The 21,928-nt window shown below is 38.1% G+C and overlaps 1 protein-coding gene across 8 annotated transcripts in view; it reads left to right on the forward strand.

The window, feature by feature from the left end:
* RABGAP1L (RAB GTPase activating protein 1 like) overlaps positions 1–21,928 on the forward strand; it is a 318,905-nt gene that overhangs the window by 32,573 nt on the left and 264,404 nt on the right. For 6 of the 8 annotated variants that reach the window (XM_075616673.1, XM_075616669.1, XM_075616674.1 and 3 more), the window contains exons 2-6: positions 9,070–9,244; positions 11,061–11,256; positions 12,034–12,247; positions 15,776–15,950; positions 21,593–21,750. In XM_075616673.1, the coding sequence (XP_075472788.1) occupies positions 9,110–9,244; positions 11,061–11,256; positions 12,034–12,247; positions 15,776–15,950; positions 21,593–21,750 (878 nt within the window). In that variant the 5' untranslated portion in view covers positions 9,070–9,109. Of the gene's footprint in view, positions 1–9,066; positions 9,245–11,060; positions 11,257–12,033; positions 12,248–15,775; positions 15,951–21,592; positions 21,751–21,928 lie in introns of all 8 variants that reach the window. The other 2 variants (XM_075616671.1, XM_075616670.1) reach the window with 1 other exon arrangement.

Raw genomic sequence — 21,928 nt, forward strand, 5'->3', positions numbered from 1 at the left:
CCATGTAGGACAGAAATAAAGCAATAAAGCAATAATAGATGGTAATACAAGGTTTTGCACTAACAGTTGTTTGCTTAACATGTTTACACATAGTTGGATAAGTGCATATATAGGATGTGTATACAGAAGGGGGTATGCATGTAGACAGGATTCGTTGCATATTATCATAATTAGTTGTAAAAGACCTAATTACACATAACGCATGTTTGTTCCATCTAAAACGTCAGATGTTCATTGTCTTAATAGCAATTTCACCATAATGGTAAATGTTAAACATATATGTCTAATAGTCCCTTCTAATGGGAAAATGTTGCAGAATGTATAATTTTAATTGATGGTGAATTATGTTAGTCAGTTTGGATGGAAACATACCATGCGTTAGTGTAAACATATAATATGCTGTATTCATTGATCCATTAACAACAGATATGCAACAAACTTTTTTACAAAATTACAGATAGAAATTACAGATCGAAATAACACAACTTTTTATTTTATCCATATTTATACTCATTGGTCTGAATTCTTATGTCAGACAAAGAATATATATTCCTTTACTTAGGATCTTGGTGTTTTATTCATGTACTTAAACATCAGAAAATTTAATAATTATAATATTGATTTATTCCATACCTTTAAATGTGCGTATGGGTTTGCTATTGAGCTACAGAACTTTAAATGGTCCTTTTGGAGAATTTGCTTAGGAGAGACACATTTCTTGGGGGTCAGTTATTAGTGATTTAAAATCTACAGTAACGTGAATTACGTGTTATAATTAATGTGATAATAGTGTTATTTACCAAACTAATTTATTATGACTTAAATAATTTATATTGTGATATATGATGAAAATAAAGTTATAATGTGATTATAAAGTGATCTATGTAAAGTAATATTATGAATATTTAGTGCATGAGTTGTGCTTATTTTGTGATGTTGTGCAGGCAATATCATAATGGCTGTGTTTGTCGGTGGACAAGGATATTGCCTGCACAACATCACAAAATAAGCACAACTCATGCACTAAATATTCATAATATTACTTTACATAGATCACTTTATAATCACATTATAACTTTATTTTCATCATATATCACAATATAAATTATTTAAGTCATAATAAATTAGTTTGGTAAATAACACTATTATCACATTAATTATAACACGTAATTCACGTTACTGTAGATTTTAAATCACTAATAACTGACCCCCAAGAAATGTGTCTCTCCTAAGCAAATTCTCCAAAAGGACCATTTAAAGTTCTGTAGCTCAATAGCAAACCCATACGCACATTTAAAGGTATGGAATAAATCAATATTATAATTATTAAATTTTCTGATGTTTAAGTACATGAATAACACACCAAGATCCTAAGTAAAGGAATATATATTCTTTGTCTGACATAAGAATTCAGACCAATGAGTATAAATATGGATAAAATAAAAAGTTGTGTTATTTCGATCTGTAATTTCTATCTGTAATTTTGTAAAAAAGTTTGTTGCATATCTGTTGTTAATGGATCAATGAATACAGCATATTATATGTTTACACTAACGCATGGTATGTTTCCATCCAAACTGACTAACATAATTCACCATCAATTAAAATTATACATTCTGCAACATTTTCCCATTAGAAGGGACTATTAGACATATATGTTTAACATTTACCATTATGGTGAAATTGCTATTAAGACAATGAACATCTGACGTTTTAGATGGAACAAACATGCGTTATGTGTAATTAGGTCTTTTACAACTAATTATGATAATATGCAACGAATCCTGTCTACATGCATACCCCCTTCTGTATACACATCCTATATATGCACTTATCCAACTATGTGTAAACATGTTAAGCAAACAACTGTTAGTGCAAAACCTTGTATTACCATCTATTATTGCTTTATTGCTTTATTTCTGTCCTACATGGCTAAGTAATACAGGACACTCATTAAGACTTTATTTGGACTTGATTTGGGCGTTCCCATTAAATTTACCATTACAACTGAATCACTAAGGGTTTAAAAGGAAGCATAATCCCATGTATCAGACATCCCTGACGAAGAAACCCAATATTGAGGAGTTTCGAAACGCGTAGGAGGATTCTTGGTCTTCCAGGGACACCGTAGCTGTGCAAACCAGACGGTGACGTCAGCGGGAGGAGACGGTGAAACTACTCTGTCGGCAGCAAACCACGAGGACCGCAACACTTCCCCCCGCATCGAAAGGACGTCCTGCACCCCATGGCAAGCGGCTACCCCTGCAAAAAGACCCCGAACCACTGTACATGTCCTACTCATGGATGGTGAGTAGGATTTCAATTTTACTCAACGGCGGAGCAAAGTAGCTTCTTAAAGCACAAGCGCTTGGAAGCACAATTCTTAAACTAGCAGGAGAACGATTTCCTTGTTCTAGCAGGAGAAAAGTCAACTGTTTATTAGTTATATACATGTTTTATGTCAATTGAGGTTACAATTGTTTTAATCAATAAATGCTCTGTATATCTTGCCCCATATGGTCATTCATGCCCCAAGGTAATACACTATTGCGGTGTTTTTGTTTGCTTCTTGTCACCTTCTCTGAGGTATTCCCTGTTTGAACAAAACACCACAGAAGACTCTATTCCATTCCACATCCTAAGCGCCATAGGAGGCCACTCCACACGAATCTTCTCATCCGGTTGGAAGATACCGGATTTACCTCCCAGGCAGCTCAAGGACTACCTTCACTAACTGTATCACAGGTTTTGTTCCAATATATGTATTGTTTATAACACTGTATTATTCTGTATACACTAGCGCTTATATTGCACTTATTATTTTTCCCCTGGGCTCAGGGTGTGTAGCACAAATGAAGTTTTCCTCAAATTAATCAAGGCAAAATAGGCTAAATAAACACCTAGAGTCACCTATTATTTTAGGACATAGAATCTCAGGATGGCCACCACTGATTAAACTTCAGTAACAGTTGCTGACATACATAAGTTGTGCGGCATTTAGCGTAGCATACCGATCAAGCCAACCTGTAATTGCAAAGTGTAGCACCAAACAGTGATATGCCTGTTTAGTAGACTATTAACTTTCTGTATTGTAGATATTTCATGCTCAGAAGAATTTATAAAGTATTGTATTCCAAGAGTGAGCCACATAAAAAATGAATTAATAACAATGTCTTTTTTTCTCTCCCCCTTAATTCCTTTTATTTTCTACAAAATAACTGAAATGCACCCTAGGCTCCTTTATGGAAAATGGTATTAAAAAAAATATGCGTACTATTTCTGATTTAAACCTCTCATGAAAAAAAAAAAAAAAGAAGAATATAAACCCCTTTCCTATGATATTGGTTGCCTTCCATTATAGAGGAAGAGTTTCTGTATTTCTGTCATTTAGTCCTATTTGTGTCGTGTGTAGCCAAAGTATGAGGACCGTCATCTTTAAATTAGATACTTAACCTGTTTGGTCTATTAGTTGCAGTTACTTTCTGATGTCTCCCTGCTACACAGGAGTTTGTCTTCCGTGTTATTCAGTGCTTTCTTATGTCATCAACTTTCAAACATGAAACTAAACAATAGTTTAAAAATACTCCCAGCTAATATCATGCTTATTGTTGATTTAATTTTACTACTACTCACAGACTGTTCAAGGTGCACTCCCATTTGGAAGCAAAAAGAGCTAACGGCACTTTTAATTGCATTGGTCCTGCTAAATCATACCTTGTAAATGAAGGGAATTGGCTTGGTATTTCTTCTGACTTTTGCTTGTCTTGGAGCATGTTGCCTAGGCTTTCTCTCTGCCCTTTTCTGCTTGACCTCTGACAGGAAGGGGGCATACCATACATACATTTCATTACCTTTATAGATTTTGTTTATTTTTGTTTCATGTATAAAAATGGGACAAAAATTAGTCCAGTGGACATCACCCCACAGCCACTGCTTCGTCAGTGGCATTGGTAAAGCACTTGGGGTTTGTGTGTGCTGTGCCTGGTATAGTCCCATGATTTAGGGGGTGTGGTCATATCAGCAACGCGTAGGCCCATTGCATTAGATGGTCACCTTGCTATGCAGGCGGAGGCATTCTGCTTCTTGTGTGTGACAGCATGGTACAGAGTGTAGTGGAGTCTCCTCATTGCTAAATAATGCATGGAGAACACTGTTATACATATTAAACCTTAGGAGTACATTGGGGGGGGGGGGGGGGGTGAAGGGAAGAGAAGCAGTGTTGTAGTATTCTCAGTTCTTTCAGCTCCTAGATTGTAATTGGAAGTTGTAAACCAGGTGTGCGCAAACTGGGGGGTGCAACATTATCTGGGGTGGCAGCGGCGCTTATAGAGACCCTGCATTTCCCCCCACAACATTTAAATGAAATGCCGGGGGTACGCGCGAGGCCTCTGTATATCCATTACCTTGTCTCCGCCGGCTTCTGGCGACGTGTCGCCATGGCAACGAGACATCACATGACGCTGTGATGTCAGATGACGTCGGAGAAAAGGTAAAGGGGAGACGCAGACAAAAATGTTTGCGCACCTCTGTTGTAAACTATGGTTGCACATTATATTTTACATCTGTCTTGAAAATTATTTTTGTGGAGCCGTATTATTTAAAGGCAATTTTGTTGTCCCTGTATAACTACAAACGTGTATTATATGATACAGATGAAACAGAAAATAGCGGTAATTAAAAAATATAATAATGACACCCCCCCTCCCAATTAATTCTAGTAAAGATTGTGCACCTAATTGAATACTCTGATTAAATCTGTTTCTTTCTTGAGTTTTAGGTAACATGAATAATAATGTGTAAAGCTGAAATATATTGAGATATCAGAAATTACTTCTTTCAAAGCACTACCGAAGCTGTGTTCTATGTATTTGCTATTGCTCAGTACTTCTGTCTTTGTGGAAATTAAATCAAATCTGGACAATATACAGTAGTGTCATGTGTTTTCATTTATCCAATATATCTTACTGTACAAACAATGGAATCCAAATACCTTAACACCACTGAAAATAATGGCATGTCCAGTTTAAAGCCTAGGAGAGGGCTGGAAAGAGCAGGGCTATCCCCTTCTATAATGGAGGAGGTAACGGCAGGGTCTGATACAGAGATGTCTCTGTTGTTTGGTGATTTCAATACATCTTTCTCTTGCTGCAAGAGAAGAGGACTGTTTTAGGCTTGCTCATTTGTTGCTGCTGCTACTTTTGCTTTATTATTTACCTATATGTTCTATGCTAGCCCAGTCTGATCCTGCCAGTCTAGATTAGAGGATAATTAGGTGGTTGCATTTCATACAAAAAAGATCTGAGAAGAAATAGTTTTGGTGCAAAATGAAAATCATAAAAATGGTAATATCACAAATAATGAGCACAAATTACACATTAGACACTTATTTAGCCAATTACGGTCATTAACTCATATTGGCTAAAGATACAACTCTGGTTGCAGACCGCTTTAATAAAGTTCTGAAGGAGCTTTACTAACATGAAAGCAGGACATTCATGGAGGTTGCTACACTGCATTGTACATTGAGGAAGTTCCTGAATGGAATAGCACTTGTGTAGAATTATTACTTTCACCTCATAAAGTTGTTTTTAGTGAATTCCCATTCATCATGGCCTACTCTGTTTTATATAACCAATTTGCTGCTCCTTTGACTCACCTGATGTATATGGTTGATTCGTGTAAAAGTTGTAAATACCGTATTTCCTCAATTCTAAGACGCACTTTTTTTTCACATTTTACCATTTCTGAAATCTGGATGCATCTTACAATCGATGTCATTGAAAAACGGGTATGGTTCATGTACCAATATAGGCACACAAGTGAGTTAACTGAGGATCACGTGATCTCCTACGTTGCGGGATGACGTTCCTAGAACGCGATGCTGCCGACCCTAGCGCGACGCCTGTAGTGCTGAGCAGGAGGTTGCTGTTGCCCTATGACAGACTGAAGGTGCCTTCATTTAAGTTGTCATTGCCTGTGAATGTGCATAGAAGGGATCCCTAATTGTCACTTAAAATGTCATCAAAAAGACTTCACAACAATGCCACATTGTAAGTAAGTAAAAACATTTTTTTTTCTGTATATTTAAAAGTAGTGTTTCCTTTTTTCAAGAAAATTGTTATTAAATCAATGGTGCATCTTACAATCGATGGCGTCTTAGAATTGAGGAAATACGGTATATGAAAAGTCATACGAGCATGGTGACATTTATTGGTAACTGATTCTTAAAATTGATAGCTTTCAGACCTATAGGAAAAGGTGACGCTGTGTGCTCATTTGCATGTCATTTCCCAGCATCCCTGGCTACAGTGGAAGCACTGTATGCTAAGAGATAACTGGGAAAAGCCGGGTTGCAGACCTGTCTTAGACATGTGAATGTGTTCATAAGTGATATTTTTATTTGCTGGGCATTGTACGGTGGAGGGATTTTCTCACTACCCACCATAACTCATTTAATGTGTGGTTGGGCACTATAGGGGAACAAAGAAAGGAAGGTTACATAGGCACACTTGCAGGACAATCCAAGTTCGTGATGTCCTTCTGGTTCCCTGTGCTAGTCAGTTGTGGTTGCCACATCGCATGCAGAATAAACAAAAAGCGCCTGTAAACAAGGGATTTAACTACTTCAGTGATATCTCGCCGCTACCCTGTCGAAGGGTGGGTTTGAACCCCTGAAACGTTGTGGCTGTCTATTGTCTCTGCAAGGAGGATTTAATAAATTGCGGTGAGATATTGCTGAAGGTGTTTATTTCCTTGTTTGCAGTAATTTCTTGTTTATTCTGCAAGCTTTCAGGACCTAAGCAGTGCCTTCTTCCAGCATGCTGTACCTTTTATGTAGCACAAGTGGCCCTAAAAGCTTTATTGTTCTAAGATTACGTATAAAGATGTATACAAACAGAGAAAGTTCAAACTCCATAGAGCAGTATTTTAATATAATAAGGGTGAAACACTTAAAATTACACTTGCAAGAGTCAGATGTAAGTACTGTAATTGTGAAGTCGTAAACGTCTCAGGCTACCATGTCCTCTGTTGTGTGTGTGTGTGTGTGCAACGTTCAGGGAGAATTCCAAAGTCCTTCCGCACCACGTGTCTGCATCTAGATGTATCAGCGGTCCAGGATCACCCACCAGCTCCGCCACTGCCTCTACTCACTCTCTGTATTTGAAGGCCAATAGAGAATTACTTGGAGGTGCAGGATCAATGTGGATATGAGAATTCCCGAGCTGAGACGTGGTATCTGTCAAATATCAAAAGCTATTTACATTAACCATTGCGGAAAGAGTATGTATGGATTTGAAGAAATCCGTGCTGATGTTTTATTTTTAACATCTGAACTGAGGGGCAATAGTGCCTTTTGGGTAAGGGCAAACCGGGCAATTGCCCAGGCCCCCAAAGGTAGCAAATGTTTTATTGGGGGAAGAAGTTTAATATGGATTTTAACTGCCACCTAATACAATCTTTTTTATAATAATTGTTTGGTTAGGTTTGTGTTTCTGGGTGCACTTATATCTCCAAAATAACCTAGGTAAGTAGTGGATTATTTTGCATATACTGATATGAGAAAACATGGATATATGATGCGTTTTGTCACCATAGAATGCGTTATCTCCTATAAAACCCATCCTCCATGACCCCATACTAAAATCTTTGGCTAAAATGTGGGGATGATAATCTTGAAAAAGGATGCAAAGATGTATCTTTACATCTTGACGTAGACCTATATTCTACCAAGTTGCTCACTCAAATCAAGAGGTTTTTTTTTGGTTATAGGCCTATAAACAACCTTAAAAAAAAAGGCACAGGGCTAACAGCCTTTCACTTTATTCATAAGTATAACATTCAAGATATTTACCCCAAGTTATGTGTAGTACTTAGCATTATTCTCGCTGTACCTGTAACAGTTGCGTCTGGTGAGAGGCCATTTTCAAAGTTGAAAATGATACAAAATGATCTACGCTCTTCTATGTGACGAACGTCTAGTCGGATTAGCATTGATTTCAATTGAACGTAAAATTGGCAGAGATTTACATTATAGTGATCTGATTGAGGACTTCGCTTGAAAAGTTACATTACAATAGATCTAACATTGAATTTAATTAATCAATTAACTGTCTATTTACATATATCCTATTATGATCTCTTCATGTAACGCTCCTTTTTGTCTTGGTAAGAGCATTGCATTTGCAGGTACCAGCATTTTACCTTTCGTTGTTTATGACTTGTGTAACTTTTAGAGTGCAGTGTTGATACAATATCATGTTACATGTACAGGTGGTCCTTGATATCAGATGGCCCGCTTTCCGTCGAATGCCTTATCTGACGCCGGGTAATGCAGTCCGCTGGACGCATTATCCGACGCTCACAGCCACGGATTAACATGGACTCGTAATCCGACGGTGGTTTGCAGAACGCATTACGGCGGATAAGTGAAGACCGACTGTATTATGTAAATTATAATATTCTTCACTCCAGTTGTAATAAATATTAATTACACTGAATGCATTATGATACTTTCATTGTCGCTCCAAACCTCTAAGGGGTCCGCAATGACTGTCTTGCTCAAGGTCCCAAGAACCCTAAGGTCACTTCGTGAGGGGTTCTCATAGACTTGAGCCACACAACTTACAACCCCAGAGATCCCTGGTTTTCAAGATATTAAGGCTGATGTTTACTAAGCAATGCTATGCCATAAGAACTCTTCCGGCACTGAAAGATACCTCATGGGTCATTCAAGTAAATGGACCATGTGATGTCTACCAGTGCTGAAAGGTGTCTTATAGCATAGCACTGCTTAGTAAACATGTTAATATGGTAATAAGACTTAAGTCCCTTGAAAACGAATACTTGTCTAGGAGAAACAATATGGCCACTGAGGTCTGCAGCAAATAAGGTGGCAAATTAAAGTTTCAGTATCTTGGGTACAGAGGGCTGTAATTAGTGCGGTTGAGTTGCAGGGAACATCCCACTTCCGAACAATATTAAAAATAACAGGTTTGGTGAGTTTTTTTTTTCTTTATGAAAGTGAAAAAAGGACACTTGATCTGACTTTTTGTTATTGCTTCCCAGCAGCTAAAGAGTTAATGCGTCAAGCGGGTACAGCAGAGCAACAATGGATGACAAGCCTTCATTACAGAAGATCAGTGAGCCGCCTGATTCTACGTCCACATTAAACAGTGAAGACTTTGTCTTGGTTCCTCTACAAGTCGACAGTTGTTTAAAGCCTGAAGAGAAACCACAGCTTAAGGTATTTTTATTTATTATGTAGTTTGTGTACTTTTATTTTCCTTCATGTAAGTGAGAACTGCTACCATACCAAGGTTCAACAAAGTATCCAGCCGCTCCGCCTTCTCTTACTGTGCACCACACAACTGGAACAATCTTCCAGAGACTCAAAGCCGCCACCAGTCAAAGTTCTTTCGAAACTAAAGCTGCCTCACATTTTTATCTGGTCTCTAGCTGTTGTATATGCCTATAACATATATTATCTTTAACTGTTCATGCAATGTCTTTATATATAATGTATAACCCAGTTAATTTAATGTAACCTTGTATTTGTTGCCATGTATCTGTCATCATAACTCTGTGCCCAGGACATACTTGAAAACGAGAGGTAACTCTCAATGTATTACTTCTTGGTAAAACATTTTTATAAATAATACATCATTCTAAATGTTAAGACCTGCCCATAAATTAATTTAGCATACCAGTATTTATGAAAAGTGATGTTTACCTGGGAAAAGTGCCTTTACTGTTGAATGTTGGTGGCCGTGCATGATAAGGACAGGTGAATGAGATAGATCAAAGAAGAGTATGGCTGGAGGTAGAAGGAAGAGCAATATTATAATTGTAGTCCTATTATGGACCAACGATTACAGGGCAGTGTATGAAGGTATTAAAAAGTGCATCTAGATGCACAGATGCAAACAATATTTTGAGAGTGTCTGAGACAAATTTACAAAAGTAGTTAAACAGATGTCTTAAAGCAGCAATCCCCCACCGAAATTAATTATTATTATTTGTTAAATGTTAATTGAACCGGAGGTCCCCCGCAGCTGCTATGGGGTTCTCTCAGTTTTTGTGGTCTAGCCTGTACAAAATATATGTGGCCCCCACCCCTGGCACAAAATCGCAGTGGGGTCAGGACGCGCTCCCATGGCCAATAGAAAGCCAATGATTTTGCGCCGTTCTAGAACACTTAAAGGCTGGCAAAAGGTGACACATTCATCTTCCTGTTTTGTTGCGCGTATCATTCCTGGCAACCGTCAACATTCATGGCTTTAGTAATAGGATCAAAACCCTGATAATGTATTCACCTGTTCCATGTATATTTCTGTAGTATAGAGGAGTGCATGCACTCAAACACAAGGTGCAAAAGGGGGGTTACTTAACTGCTGGTGCGCTAGGTCCAGGGAGATCCAGGGGTCCCAAGGTATACCAGTAAGGAGAAAGAATGCAGGCACATGGTCTTAAACATCAAAATTTATTGTGCCAAAGAATCCAACATTTCGGCAATACACTATTGCCTTTTTCAAGGAGAAAAAGGCAATAGTGTATTGCGGAAACGTTGGATTCTTTGGCACAATACATTTTGATGTTTAAGACCGTGTGCCTGAATCTTTTCTCCTTCCATGTATATTGCTCCCCCTCTTAATTGATCTTAAATGTACGTATTGAATCTCACATCTGTCTCCGTGGTCAGTACATCTCACATTTTCACGGCACGTACGGTAAAGAACACGCTTTCGTTGTTGGTGTAAGCTTTTTTTCCCCCCTTCTTCTCCTTTCCTTGATAAAGTGCCCTTTGCAATCGGGCTCTAAAATGTCAAAGCTTGTAACTCACCTTACATAATGAAACCATAAAAACGATTTTATATGGATGGGCGCTTTCATTTTATTGGAATTTCATCAGCATAAATAATCCAATATTGAATAAGATATTTTAATTGATAAGCCTTTAGTCACCAAAAATTAAGAAAAATACAAATATAGTAGAACAGTTTTTACATAAAATGAGGTCATATATGTGTCTTAAAAAAATATTTTTTTTTATGATTGCACAGATCATGTCAAATGGAGATGAGCAATTGGAAAAGGCCATGGAAGAGATTCTAAAAGATTCTGAAAAGGCACAGAGTAACGACTTACTTAGTGGTGGAAATGCAGTTGAAATGTCTACTCTCCTTTCAGCTGGGGTCCTCTCAGACAATAGTAGCAAGTGTGCCCCTCTGACCTTAATCCTGGACCCCACTAGTACAGGTAACCCAACAGGTTAAAGAAAATGTGAAAGTGATCGATTTTATTAGGGTAGATTTCTTTTACATTTTTATTATGTAGTGTATTAGCTGTGTTGATCCTGGAGAAGAATATATTTCCCATACAGTAGCGCTAACTAACTTCCTTTAAAGACCAGATTCATCTGTGTTCATGTTCTCCTGGCAAACTGCAGCATTTTTAAACACAATAGTAAGCCAGTAACTTTGAGAAGGAGCCAATGAGTGTTTCGTAGTCGAGGACCAGTCACTGCAACTTCACAATAATCTTTTTCGGATACAAACCCGTAACTAAATCACTATGTATTTTTATATTTTGTGCTGCTGTTTGGAATTCCGCTTATTAAGAACGTTTTGTAAGAAAACTTTGAAAAAAAGGCGCAGTTGCTGCATTGGAGAGTGCTTTTACATTATTGCAATTGTTATTCTTTACTAAGCCTCACTGCAGTATAGTGTACACTACGCTACTTGTGGAAATGTTATCTTCCAGTTAATCAACGTAATAGAAAACTCACAGGAGACTTTAACTTAACTGATAGCTATTCTAATAACAATTAAACTGGTATTGTGAGAAAATACAATACCATTATCTCATCATATTTGCTACAGTAGTTTTCTTCTGGTTGGAAAAAAAAAACATGTTGCTTACTACATATAATTGTGCATTTTTAGTCATGTGTTTACTAAGACTGTTTGCATCCACATAAGCTGTTTTATTTCATTATTTAATGGGCGGCACTTTTCCTGTGTTTTCGTATTTCAGAAGTCCCTGTGCAAAACCCCACTACCCTTTCATCCAACCCTCTTGAAGAAGACAGTGTTTTATTTAACAAACTAACATATTTAGGATGCATGAAGGTTTCAGCGCCACGCAATGAACCTGAGGCTCTCCGTGCCATGGCTTCTATGAAAACACAGTGCGTGACCCCAATCTCTGTAACTCTCTACGTACCTAATGTCCCTGAAGGCTCTGTCAGGTGAGCTAAGAACACTGGAATTCGTTTTTTGACAAGGCAGATTGCTCTGTTTGTGTAGTTTTAAATATTCTGTGACAATGGGAAATATCTTTGTTGTTCCATGAGAATCTAATTCCCCAATTTTCGCTATCTTTTCCAAAACGCATGTTTGTTTCCCAGCATGTTTGTTTCCAATTTGCAGCGTGAGCTCATCAGACAGCATAAGGATTCAGAGCTGTTGTTGTTGTTGTTATTTAAGCTTTTTATATCTTAAATGTCTTCACCATTAAATGTATGATCAAAATAGCATCCCTCTTGTAAAAAATGAAACTTAAGAAGGTCTTTAAAAGCCCATGTGCAAAGAATTAGCAAATTGTCTCGGTATACGTTTTCATTACAAGCACAAAAATCAGTTCTGTCCAGGACTGCAAATCTGCATTAATTTTTTGTGTGTGAAACTCTGAAATGGTAACTGTCAAGTCTTCCTCGCTATAAACTGGAAGGGGAGCTCAAACAACCTTTAATTAACTATTGATGGCCAACAAATACCTTTTCACGATCCGGGGCATCTCTGTCACTAAAACTTACACAAAAATGGTTTACACCTTCCTGCTCTTAATTTAAACCATTTGTTACCGGAGACGTAAACAAAGGGAGCTACTAAGGGAATGTAACTTTTATTTGGGATTCCGGTTTCTAGTGTTTTATTTTTGTGTAAAATCTGTGTTTATTTTTTTGGTTTTCTCCCTCTTTCCCTCTCCCTCCCTCTCCTTCCCTCTCCCTCCTTCCCTCTCCATCCTTCCCTCTCCCTCCTTCCCTCTTCCTCCTTCCCTTTCTCTCAGCCCCTCCCTCACCCTCTCCCTCCCTCCTTCCCTCTCCCTCTCTCTGTCTCCCTCTCCTCATCCCCTCTCTCCCTCTCCTCATCCCCTCTCTCCCTCTCCTCATCCCCTCTCTCCCTCTCCTCATCCCTTCTCCCTCTGGACGGACTCACCTGCTCACACTCTGCAGGGTTCCGGTGTTTGCTTGCCTGTCTGCCTGACTATTATGGTCTGTATGCAACTCTGCTGAGCGGGCGTGGGCCACATGGTGACACCTTAGATTGAAGCGAGAGGGGGAATTTGATAGAAACTTTAAAACACATAAAGGGATTCAACAAAGTACAGGAGGAAAACATATTCCAAAGAAGAGGCGTGCTAGAACAAGAGATAATTCTCTGAAGCTGGGGGATGGCAGGCTAAGGGAAAATATGAGGAAGTACTTTTTTTATGGAAGGGGCAGTAGATTCATGGCATTGCCTCTCAACAGACGTGGGAGGGGCTAATACAGTAAGTGAATTCAAATATACTTGGGTTAGACATAAGGCTATCTTGGATACAAAATAAAGCCAAGGATCAAATCGGTTCTCAGCAGTGGCAGATTTTTCATTAGGCTTGGGTGGCGAAATTTGGAGGTGGCAAATTTTGCTTTTCCCCCTCCCCCTTCCATATACAGAGGCCCGCTCTCTTCCGCACTGTCTGCTGGGGGAGAGCAGGGGGCCTCTGTACAGTTCTTACCTTCTCCTTCGTGCCGCCCTTCTCCTTCAGGGTCAAATGGTGTCGCATTGCCACAGCAGCGTGACATCACACAACATCACCGTGTCATGATTTATTTAACAAAAATAAAGCCAAAATGGAGAAGCCATGTGTGAAAAACTAAGTACACCTTATGATTCAATAGCTTGTAGAACCCCCGTTAGCAGCAATAACTTGAAGTAATCGTTTTCTGTATGACTTTATCAGTCTCTCACATCGTTGTGGAGGAATTTAGGCTCACTCTTCTTTACAACGTTGCTTCAATTCATTGAGGTTTACGGGCATTTGTTTATACAAAGCTCTCTTAAGGTCAATATAGCAGAAAAAATGCAAGAATGCATCAAGCAGAGCACTGCACAAATGAAAGGGAAAACAGGTTGTAATAAAGTGAAAAATTAATTTATTGCCCCATCAGCATAACAAAAAAGGAGGTGTAGTCCCTATTACGCGTTTCGCACCAGATGTGCTTTATCAAGGAGTACCCTCTACCCTATATAGTCCAGCTCTCTTAAGGTCCAGCCACAGCATTTCAATCGGGTTGAGGTCTGAACTTTAACTGGGCCATTGCAACACCTTGATTCTTTTCTTTTTCAGCCATTCTGTTGTAGATTTGCTGGCGTGCTTGGGATCATTGTCCTGTTGCATGACCCAATTTCGGCCAAGCTTTAGCTGTCGGACAGATGGCCTCACATTTGACTCTAGAATACTTTGGTATACAGAGGAGTTCATAGTCGACTCAATGACTGCAAGGTTCCCAGGTTCTGTGGCTGCAAAACAAGCCCAAATCATCACCCCTCCACCACCGTGCTTGACAGTTGGTATGAGGTGTTTGTGCTGATATGCTGTGTGTGTTTTCGCCAAACGTGGCGCTGTGCATTATGGCCAAACATCTCCACTTTGGTCTCGTCTGTCCAAAGGACACTGTTCCAGAAGTCTTGTGGTTTGCTCAGATGCAACTTTGCAAACCTAAGCCGTGCTGCCATGTTCTTTTTAGAGCGAAGAGGCTTTCTCCTGGCAACCCTTCCAAACAAACCATACTTGTTCAGTCTTTTTCTAATTGTACTGTCATGAACTTTAACATTTAATATGCTAACTGAGGGCTGTAGAGTCTGAGATGTAACTCTTGGTTTTTTTGCAATTTCTCTGAGCATTGCACGGTCTGACTTGGGGGTGAATTTGCTGGGACGTCCACTCCTGGGAAGATTGGCAATTGTCTTGAATGTTTTCCACTTTTGAATAATCTTTCTCACTGTAGAATGATGGACTTTAAATTGTTTGGAAATGGCCTTATAACCCTTCCCAGCTTGATGGGCTGCAACAATTGCTGATGTCTTTCCTCCTTGGGCATTGTGTTAACACACACCTGAATGCTCCAGACCAGCAAACTGCTAAAACTTCGGCTTTTATATAGGTAGTCACACTTGCTGCTGATCAATTAATCAAGGGCATTTGATTAGCAGCACCTGTCTGCTACTTAGCATCTTAATTCCTAAGGAAGCAGTTTTTCACACTTAGTTTTTCACACACAGCTTCTCCATTTTGGCTTTATTTTTGTTAAATAAATCATGACATGGTGTAATATGTCATGTGTTTTTGTTCATCTGAGGTTTTATTTACCTAATTTTGAGACCTGCTAAGGAACAGATGATGGTTATTATGTCCTGATATGTAAAACCATAGAATTCAAAGAGGGTGTACTTTCTTTTTCACACAACTGTGTAAATATACAAAAAATAAATACTTAACTAAATCTAAACCCCTAGTCTGTGCTATTCAGGAAAGTGGCAGGTAATTTCACTGCAAGACCAATGTGAGGTGATATTAGTCCTTTTAATTATATATATATTATTAAAAGGACTAGTGGTTTAGTTATAGCACAGACTAGGGGTTTAGTTTTAGTTAATTAAGTATTTATTTTTGTAATGAAATGATGTATTGTGCAAAATTCTCATTAGCTTCTTTTCCCTCCTTGGTGCAGAATAATTAACCAAACCAGCAATGCAGAGATAGTCTCATTCCCTATCTACAAAGTATTGTTCTGTGTGCGAGGGCGAGATGGGACTTCAGAGGGTGACTGCTTCGCTTTCACAGAGAGGAACCTTGGTACTGATGAGTTCCAAATTCATGTGTTCAGCTGCGAGATTAAAGAGGCAGTAAGTATAGTAAGATAAAGCTTTTTGTCAAACTTCTCACTGCGTATGGAAAAATGGTTTGCTGTAAAAAAAAAGTTTGCTGCTCTATAACAGATCATTTATCTTTTCGCTGCTTTAGGCTATTGCATAGATGAAACCATGTCTACTATGCGGTGCTATGACACACGACACCATTTGGTCGCTGAAATTCAAGTGAATGTGCTGTATGGTGTCTTATGGCATAGCACCGCATAGAAAACATTTGACGTAAATGGCAGCACTCTTGCTATTTACAGGTGAATTTTTGGAGGTTGTGTGCATATTATTTAATTAGTTTCCTCTTTTGGATGTAATAGTTAATGTTTGTTTAAAGGTGCAATCAAATGCATAAAAAAGTTTTGTACAAATTGCCTTGCTTTGCCATTTATTCTAATGGTAAAAATAAGAATATTCACATTTATACACTTGGATTGTAAGCTCTTCAGGGCAGGATCTACCTTAGCATTATGTTATAATTTAGTCGCTGCTCTTTTCCCCGAGGTTTGTATTTTGTTTTTACTTTATTGTAGTTGTGTAAAGCACCGTATACTGTTTACGCCTCAGACATGAAATTATATGTATATGTACATACAACCATTAAAGCAGATCACGTTGGCGTCCATTTTTATCATTGAGACTTGATTGGCTTAATGGTTAACATATTAGGGACTGCATTGTATAGTTGAGTTATTCACTTAATTGCTGCTCCAGTTAATGTTTGATGTTTGAAAAATGAACCAATGAAAAACAGCAGTAACAGGCACTTCCTGTATAAAAGGACGAGTAACTATGTCATAACCCAGAAGAAGCCAAAGGTAACAGCATCATTTCTAACATGTGACAAAAATGAGAACCTCTTTACGAGTTAATATAACTCATATCCATGCCGGCATTGAAGCAGAATACTGTGGAGCATGCCAACGAATGTTGTTTTCCTTTCATTTAGCAGCATTTTATTCAAAAAGCCTGAGGTATAATGCAAAAAAAAAAAAAAAATGATTTTGAACTTGCATTGGACTTAGAGTGAACCATTGAACTGTTTTTTTCAGTTATGAATTGGAATGTACATTTGAAAAGTAATATTTAACCTAGGATGTGTGCAGCTCTATAGCTACAAAATGTGACTACGCATCCGAATAGGTGTTGTAACATACAGTATGAGCATGCTAGATAACTATTCCAAGTTGTATGTCCAATTATCATCGTCGATTGTCATAAGAACTTGAAGTACTGTCAGAAACATTTTCGCGAGTATACAGCAAGTAAAGCCTGTATTCACACAACAAAGATGTTGTAGTCCTGTTGACCCAATGCAATACACCTTTTATTACCAGCTGCTAAAGTTCTGCTTCCTTTTTTTTCTGTTATATGTCAACATTAGTATTGTTTATGGGGGTGTATATACTTGATTCAGTTCTTTATTGTGATGCCAATATTAATAAAACCATCACTTAACTAATCACTAAGTAAATGCCCATTTTTCTTTAATGTTTTTCCAACGTTTTAGTGTGGTTGGTGAAAATGTCTCGATCGCAATGACACACAACAGAATACACACTTTTGTTTTGTTTCCCGTCTTCCTAAGCATCATGGACATTATCCTGTTCTTGCTCTTTTAGAGTTATCCAGTTCCATCTTGAACCATTATTTATGAACTTTAAGATTGCCTCCATTTTTTACTATTAATTCTAGTTAATATAGTTATTTTGTCAGTGCCATTTAATGGGTTATCTCCTTCCCACTGAAAGTTTGCCAACTTTTGGCTCCTAGAATTTGGAATCATCTGCTTGTGAATCTGTGATGATTCACAATAAATCATCGTATTGAAAAGATCATTTACGTAAAGACGTGGTCCCACATAGGGTAAAACAATAAAATAAGCAGTGTTATTTACTTTCTTCTTTTTTTGTTTTTAAAAATGTAATTTATCGGAAGATAAAATGATAATACAACTCAAATTACATGTCTAAATGCATATAAGAAAAATGTATAACAAGAATAGTTATCAATAACGAGAGATGATGGGCGTTCTATCATGGACATGTTTTTTGGATTTTAGGGATCTTTGTCTTTTTATGATTGTAGTTATTGAGTTTTTATAGAAAAACTCAATTACCCTTAAACAGAACAGTTTTCTTTTGTTTATCACGTACAACATGAATGTTTGTCTTTTTTTACTTGTCTACAGAATTGAAGCATATTAGCTACTTATGATCTGTTTTTACTAATTACGGCATTAGAAATTCAATACAAGAACACAATGAATGGATTGATTGTCTTATCAACAAGAATGGTTTCATAAAGACTGTAAATAGTCTAAAACATTTGTTTACTATGAAAATGTTAAGTTTAATTATTTAAGAGAAATTATGCTTGTCTTTTTAAGGTGTCAATCACCAGCTTTTTAACCTATTAAATTGTGTTATTTACTGCTCATAATTGCTGCAGAATATTTTTTCATTTTTGTTCTCCCTGAAATGCCTTTGGAATTGGCGCCACAAAGATTAAACTCCTAGTCTTAAAATAAATGTTTGGACAAGATGACATGTTCTATAACTGTAAGGAAATGTTTACAAATGGTAACCTGGAATAATAATTTTAAAAAAAGGGTCACCCAGGATCTATGGTTTTAGAATATATTTAAATAATGGGTCAACTTGCTTAGCCAAATGGCTCTAATGTTTTGTCAATGTAGTTGTTTTTATGAAGTTACATGGATCCCATAAAAGTGCATTTCCTTCAAAGTAACAATAAAATAATAATGTGAAATGAAAGGTGTGGTGCACTCTCTAAAAATAGTATTTTGTACAGGATTGCACCTTTACTGGCTGACTGTATAGTGAACAGTAGTTTGACCAAATAAAAAATCAAACTTGTATTCAAGTGGAAAATGCACTCCAAATAAAAGACCTATAATTAAGTGAAAAAAATGTAAATATATATATATGTTAATCTAGTAAAAAGGAATTGTCAAACGTGAAGTCGATATATAATAATATATAAATAAATATATATATTTTGTGATACAATCACTGTCCTCTAGGGGCTGGAGTATGGCAACTATGGGACCTTTCCAACTCTCAGAGAGTTAATCCCCTAGATTAATTAATCAGCCTGGACTCCTTGAGTCTAACATGTCAAACTTGTAAAAACTTCTATTGTGTATGTAATATCTCTTTATAATGAAAAATGAACCAATGAAAAACAGCAGTACAGTAACAGGCACTTCCTGTATAAAAGGACGAGTAACTATGTCATACCCCTGAAGAAGACAAAGTTGAAATGCGTAGGGTTGCCGCTAGAACCTTTGTGAGCCTTTGCAGGACCCGTAGGAAAAGACACATCATTCCCCCTCTAACTCTTGCCTATTGGATCGAGATCCTAACGTTAGAACGCTTGCCCAGACGCCAGCACGTCAGACCTACTCTGTGATCCGCACGCCACGTTCCTGTGACCCGCGCGTGCCGCAGCCTGCTGAAGTGTATCCGGTAACAACTGAGACGTATCCGGAAACAACTGAGACGTAGAAGTAAGCCCGTGGGGAACTGCTACACGCTGAAGCCGGCTTCAAAGTGCCATCCTGATGGAGAAACACAGCAGATAGCGGAGACAAGTTGAGGTTGGGTGAAATTGCCACTCAGGGAAAATGTATTCTTTCCAGGGCCAACCTGCTGTATGTGAGGAAGAAAACCCCTCCTGGAAAAACATTTTCTAAACTGGCTGCGGTGGATATCCTAAGGCACATAGGAGGAGTGGGTAATTATATCCCTACTCAGGTGGGAGTGATTTATACAACTGTATTGAATGTTATATATACTGTATGAAGAACCAAAGTGTATATACTACGAAAATTGTGGATTTAAGGTGCACCTTCGGGACCCCTTTTAAAAGTATTTTTCTCAAGGAGAGACCATTTAACATCTAATATAGAAAGATCTATATCCGGAAAGAGTTTTTTCCTATTGTGACATTCAAGTTAAAAGGGTTGACCTCTTTCATAATCTTGAGACACCTACAAGTTCACGGTTGTATAACAGTTATCTTATGGGATTCCATGTTTTTATGTATGCATTTACGTATTTTAATGAATTGAGGCTCAAACTGAATTTTTGCATTCAGTGACAAAGGTCACACGTTTTAATAAATTGTTCTATTTTGTAACTGCTGTCCTTTATATTTCTCTCTAGTTCAGCATTGTTTTTCTCAATAGGAATTTATTCTGGAAGCCAGGGGTCATGTGTAAGATGATTTAGCCCAGATAGTGTCAACTCGGCCCTCTTTTCCAAGCACAACAAGTTCTGTTTCTTTTCTTTACTTTATTTGGGGAAAGTAGCATAAAATACAGTCACTTGTGAAGAGATGTTATGTATGAATAGTGTCTCTCTGTGGGTGCTTGGTAGTTAAAGGCAGGTGAGAAGATAATCCTACCATACAGGAGTATACAGCAGTGCTCACTCATCCAGAGGTAATGGTGGAAAAGGAAGTGAGGGGCAAGGGTCACACTAAAGGTTCAGTGAGACTGCACTAACTGTCAGCAAAAGACAGGGGGGAAAATGGGAAAGCCCAAAACTAGGAGGACTGGAGAAGTTGCCAGAGCAACCAGGGGTATGACAGACTGGAAGGAAAAAGAGATACATAATGTATCCATTCCATCTGCACTGAGAGAGAACTGCAAGGAAAGTGACATCCTAGTGCAGCTAGCAGGGGGAACCGCCAAGGGAAGGGGGGCTGAAACAGAAAAGGCAGACAGGGGTATTTCTGTTCCATGACAGAATTTATTGTTACTGTCCGTGTGCCAGAGTCTCCTTTACCACTGTTCTTTGGGGTTTGGAACACTTCCTTCTTGTTGGCTGCAGAAGTGTATGGCCAATTGGCATATTTAATGATTTAATTCGTTTTCACTTTAGTAATGCACATTAGCGCTCCTTTTTCCTTTTTGCACAATTACTTCATTTTGTAAGGAGGAATGGGCCAAAATTCCTCAACCGATGTGAGAGACTGACCAGCAATTACAGGAAACGCTTAGTTGAAGTCATTGCTGCGCAACGGGGCGCCCCCAGTTACTGACTCTAAAGGTTCACATACTTTTTCACACATGGATATTGAATGTTGAATCATTTGTGGATTAATAAATGTTGAAAAAGTATCATGTTTTTGTGTCATTTGTTTGATACGGTTATCTTAATCTATTATTGGACTTAGATTAAGATCTAATTACATTTTAGGTTTCAAAATCCTAAGGGGTTCACAAACTTTTTCTCGACACTGAACATACTCGCGCTTAGTTGTAGCATCTGCGTTCCAAACAGTGCGTTCCACTCGCTTTCTCACTAGAAATAGCCACCATCTGCCAGCCCTTAGTCACTTGTGGCTAGTAGTAGCACAATTGACTAACAAAGCCTACCCTTACACATTTCGTAGCAATACCTCTAGGGGTGTCAATTATTTATTTATTTTTGTCTTCAGGAATGATGACATTTCAAAAAAAAAAAAATTTTGTTAAAGAGTACGGAGGATTACACCTTTTAAAGCTACATACTGTTCGTGGAATGGAGGAGTGGGGTACTGCACTTATTGATATTTACACAATTGGTAATGAGATTTACCTCCTCTTTGCCCCTCAGGTCAGTAGAATATTGTACAGTTTCTTCACAGCATTCAAGCGCTCATCCAAACAAGCCTCAGATATAAAGGACTCTGCTCTTCCCACTCCAGACAACGATGTGTTCACCTTCACTGTCTCTTTGGAGATCAAAGAAGATGACAGCAAAGGGAATTTCAGGTACACTATTGCTTTTTCATAGGGTTATTGTTTAGACCGTAAGTACAGCAAAGATTACATGTCTGCTCCAGTAGATGAGACCAGCTAATTTTAAATACCCTTGCTTGTAACCTTTTTTAGTGGCAGACTGTCTGACTGCAAAGTACAACATACATTCTTTCTACAGAGACATTTGATC

Source organism: Ascaphus truei, chromosome 10 (genome assembly GCF_040206685.1).
Source record: "Ascaphus truei isolate aAscTru1 chromosome 10, aAscTru1.hap1, whole genome shotgun sequence".
NCBI lineage: Eukaryota > Metazoa > Chordata > Amphibia > Anura > Ascaphidae > Ascaphus > Ascaphus truei.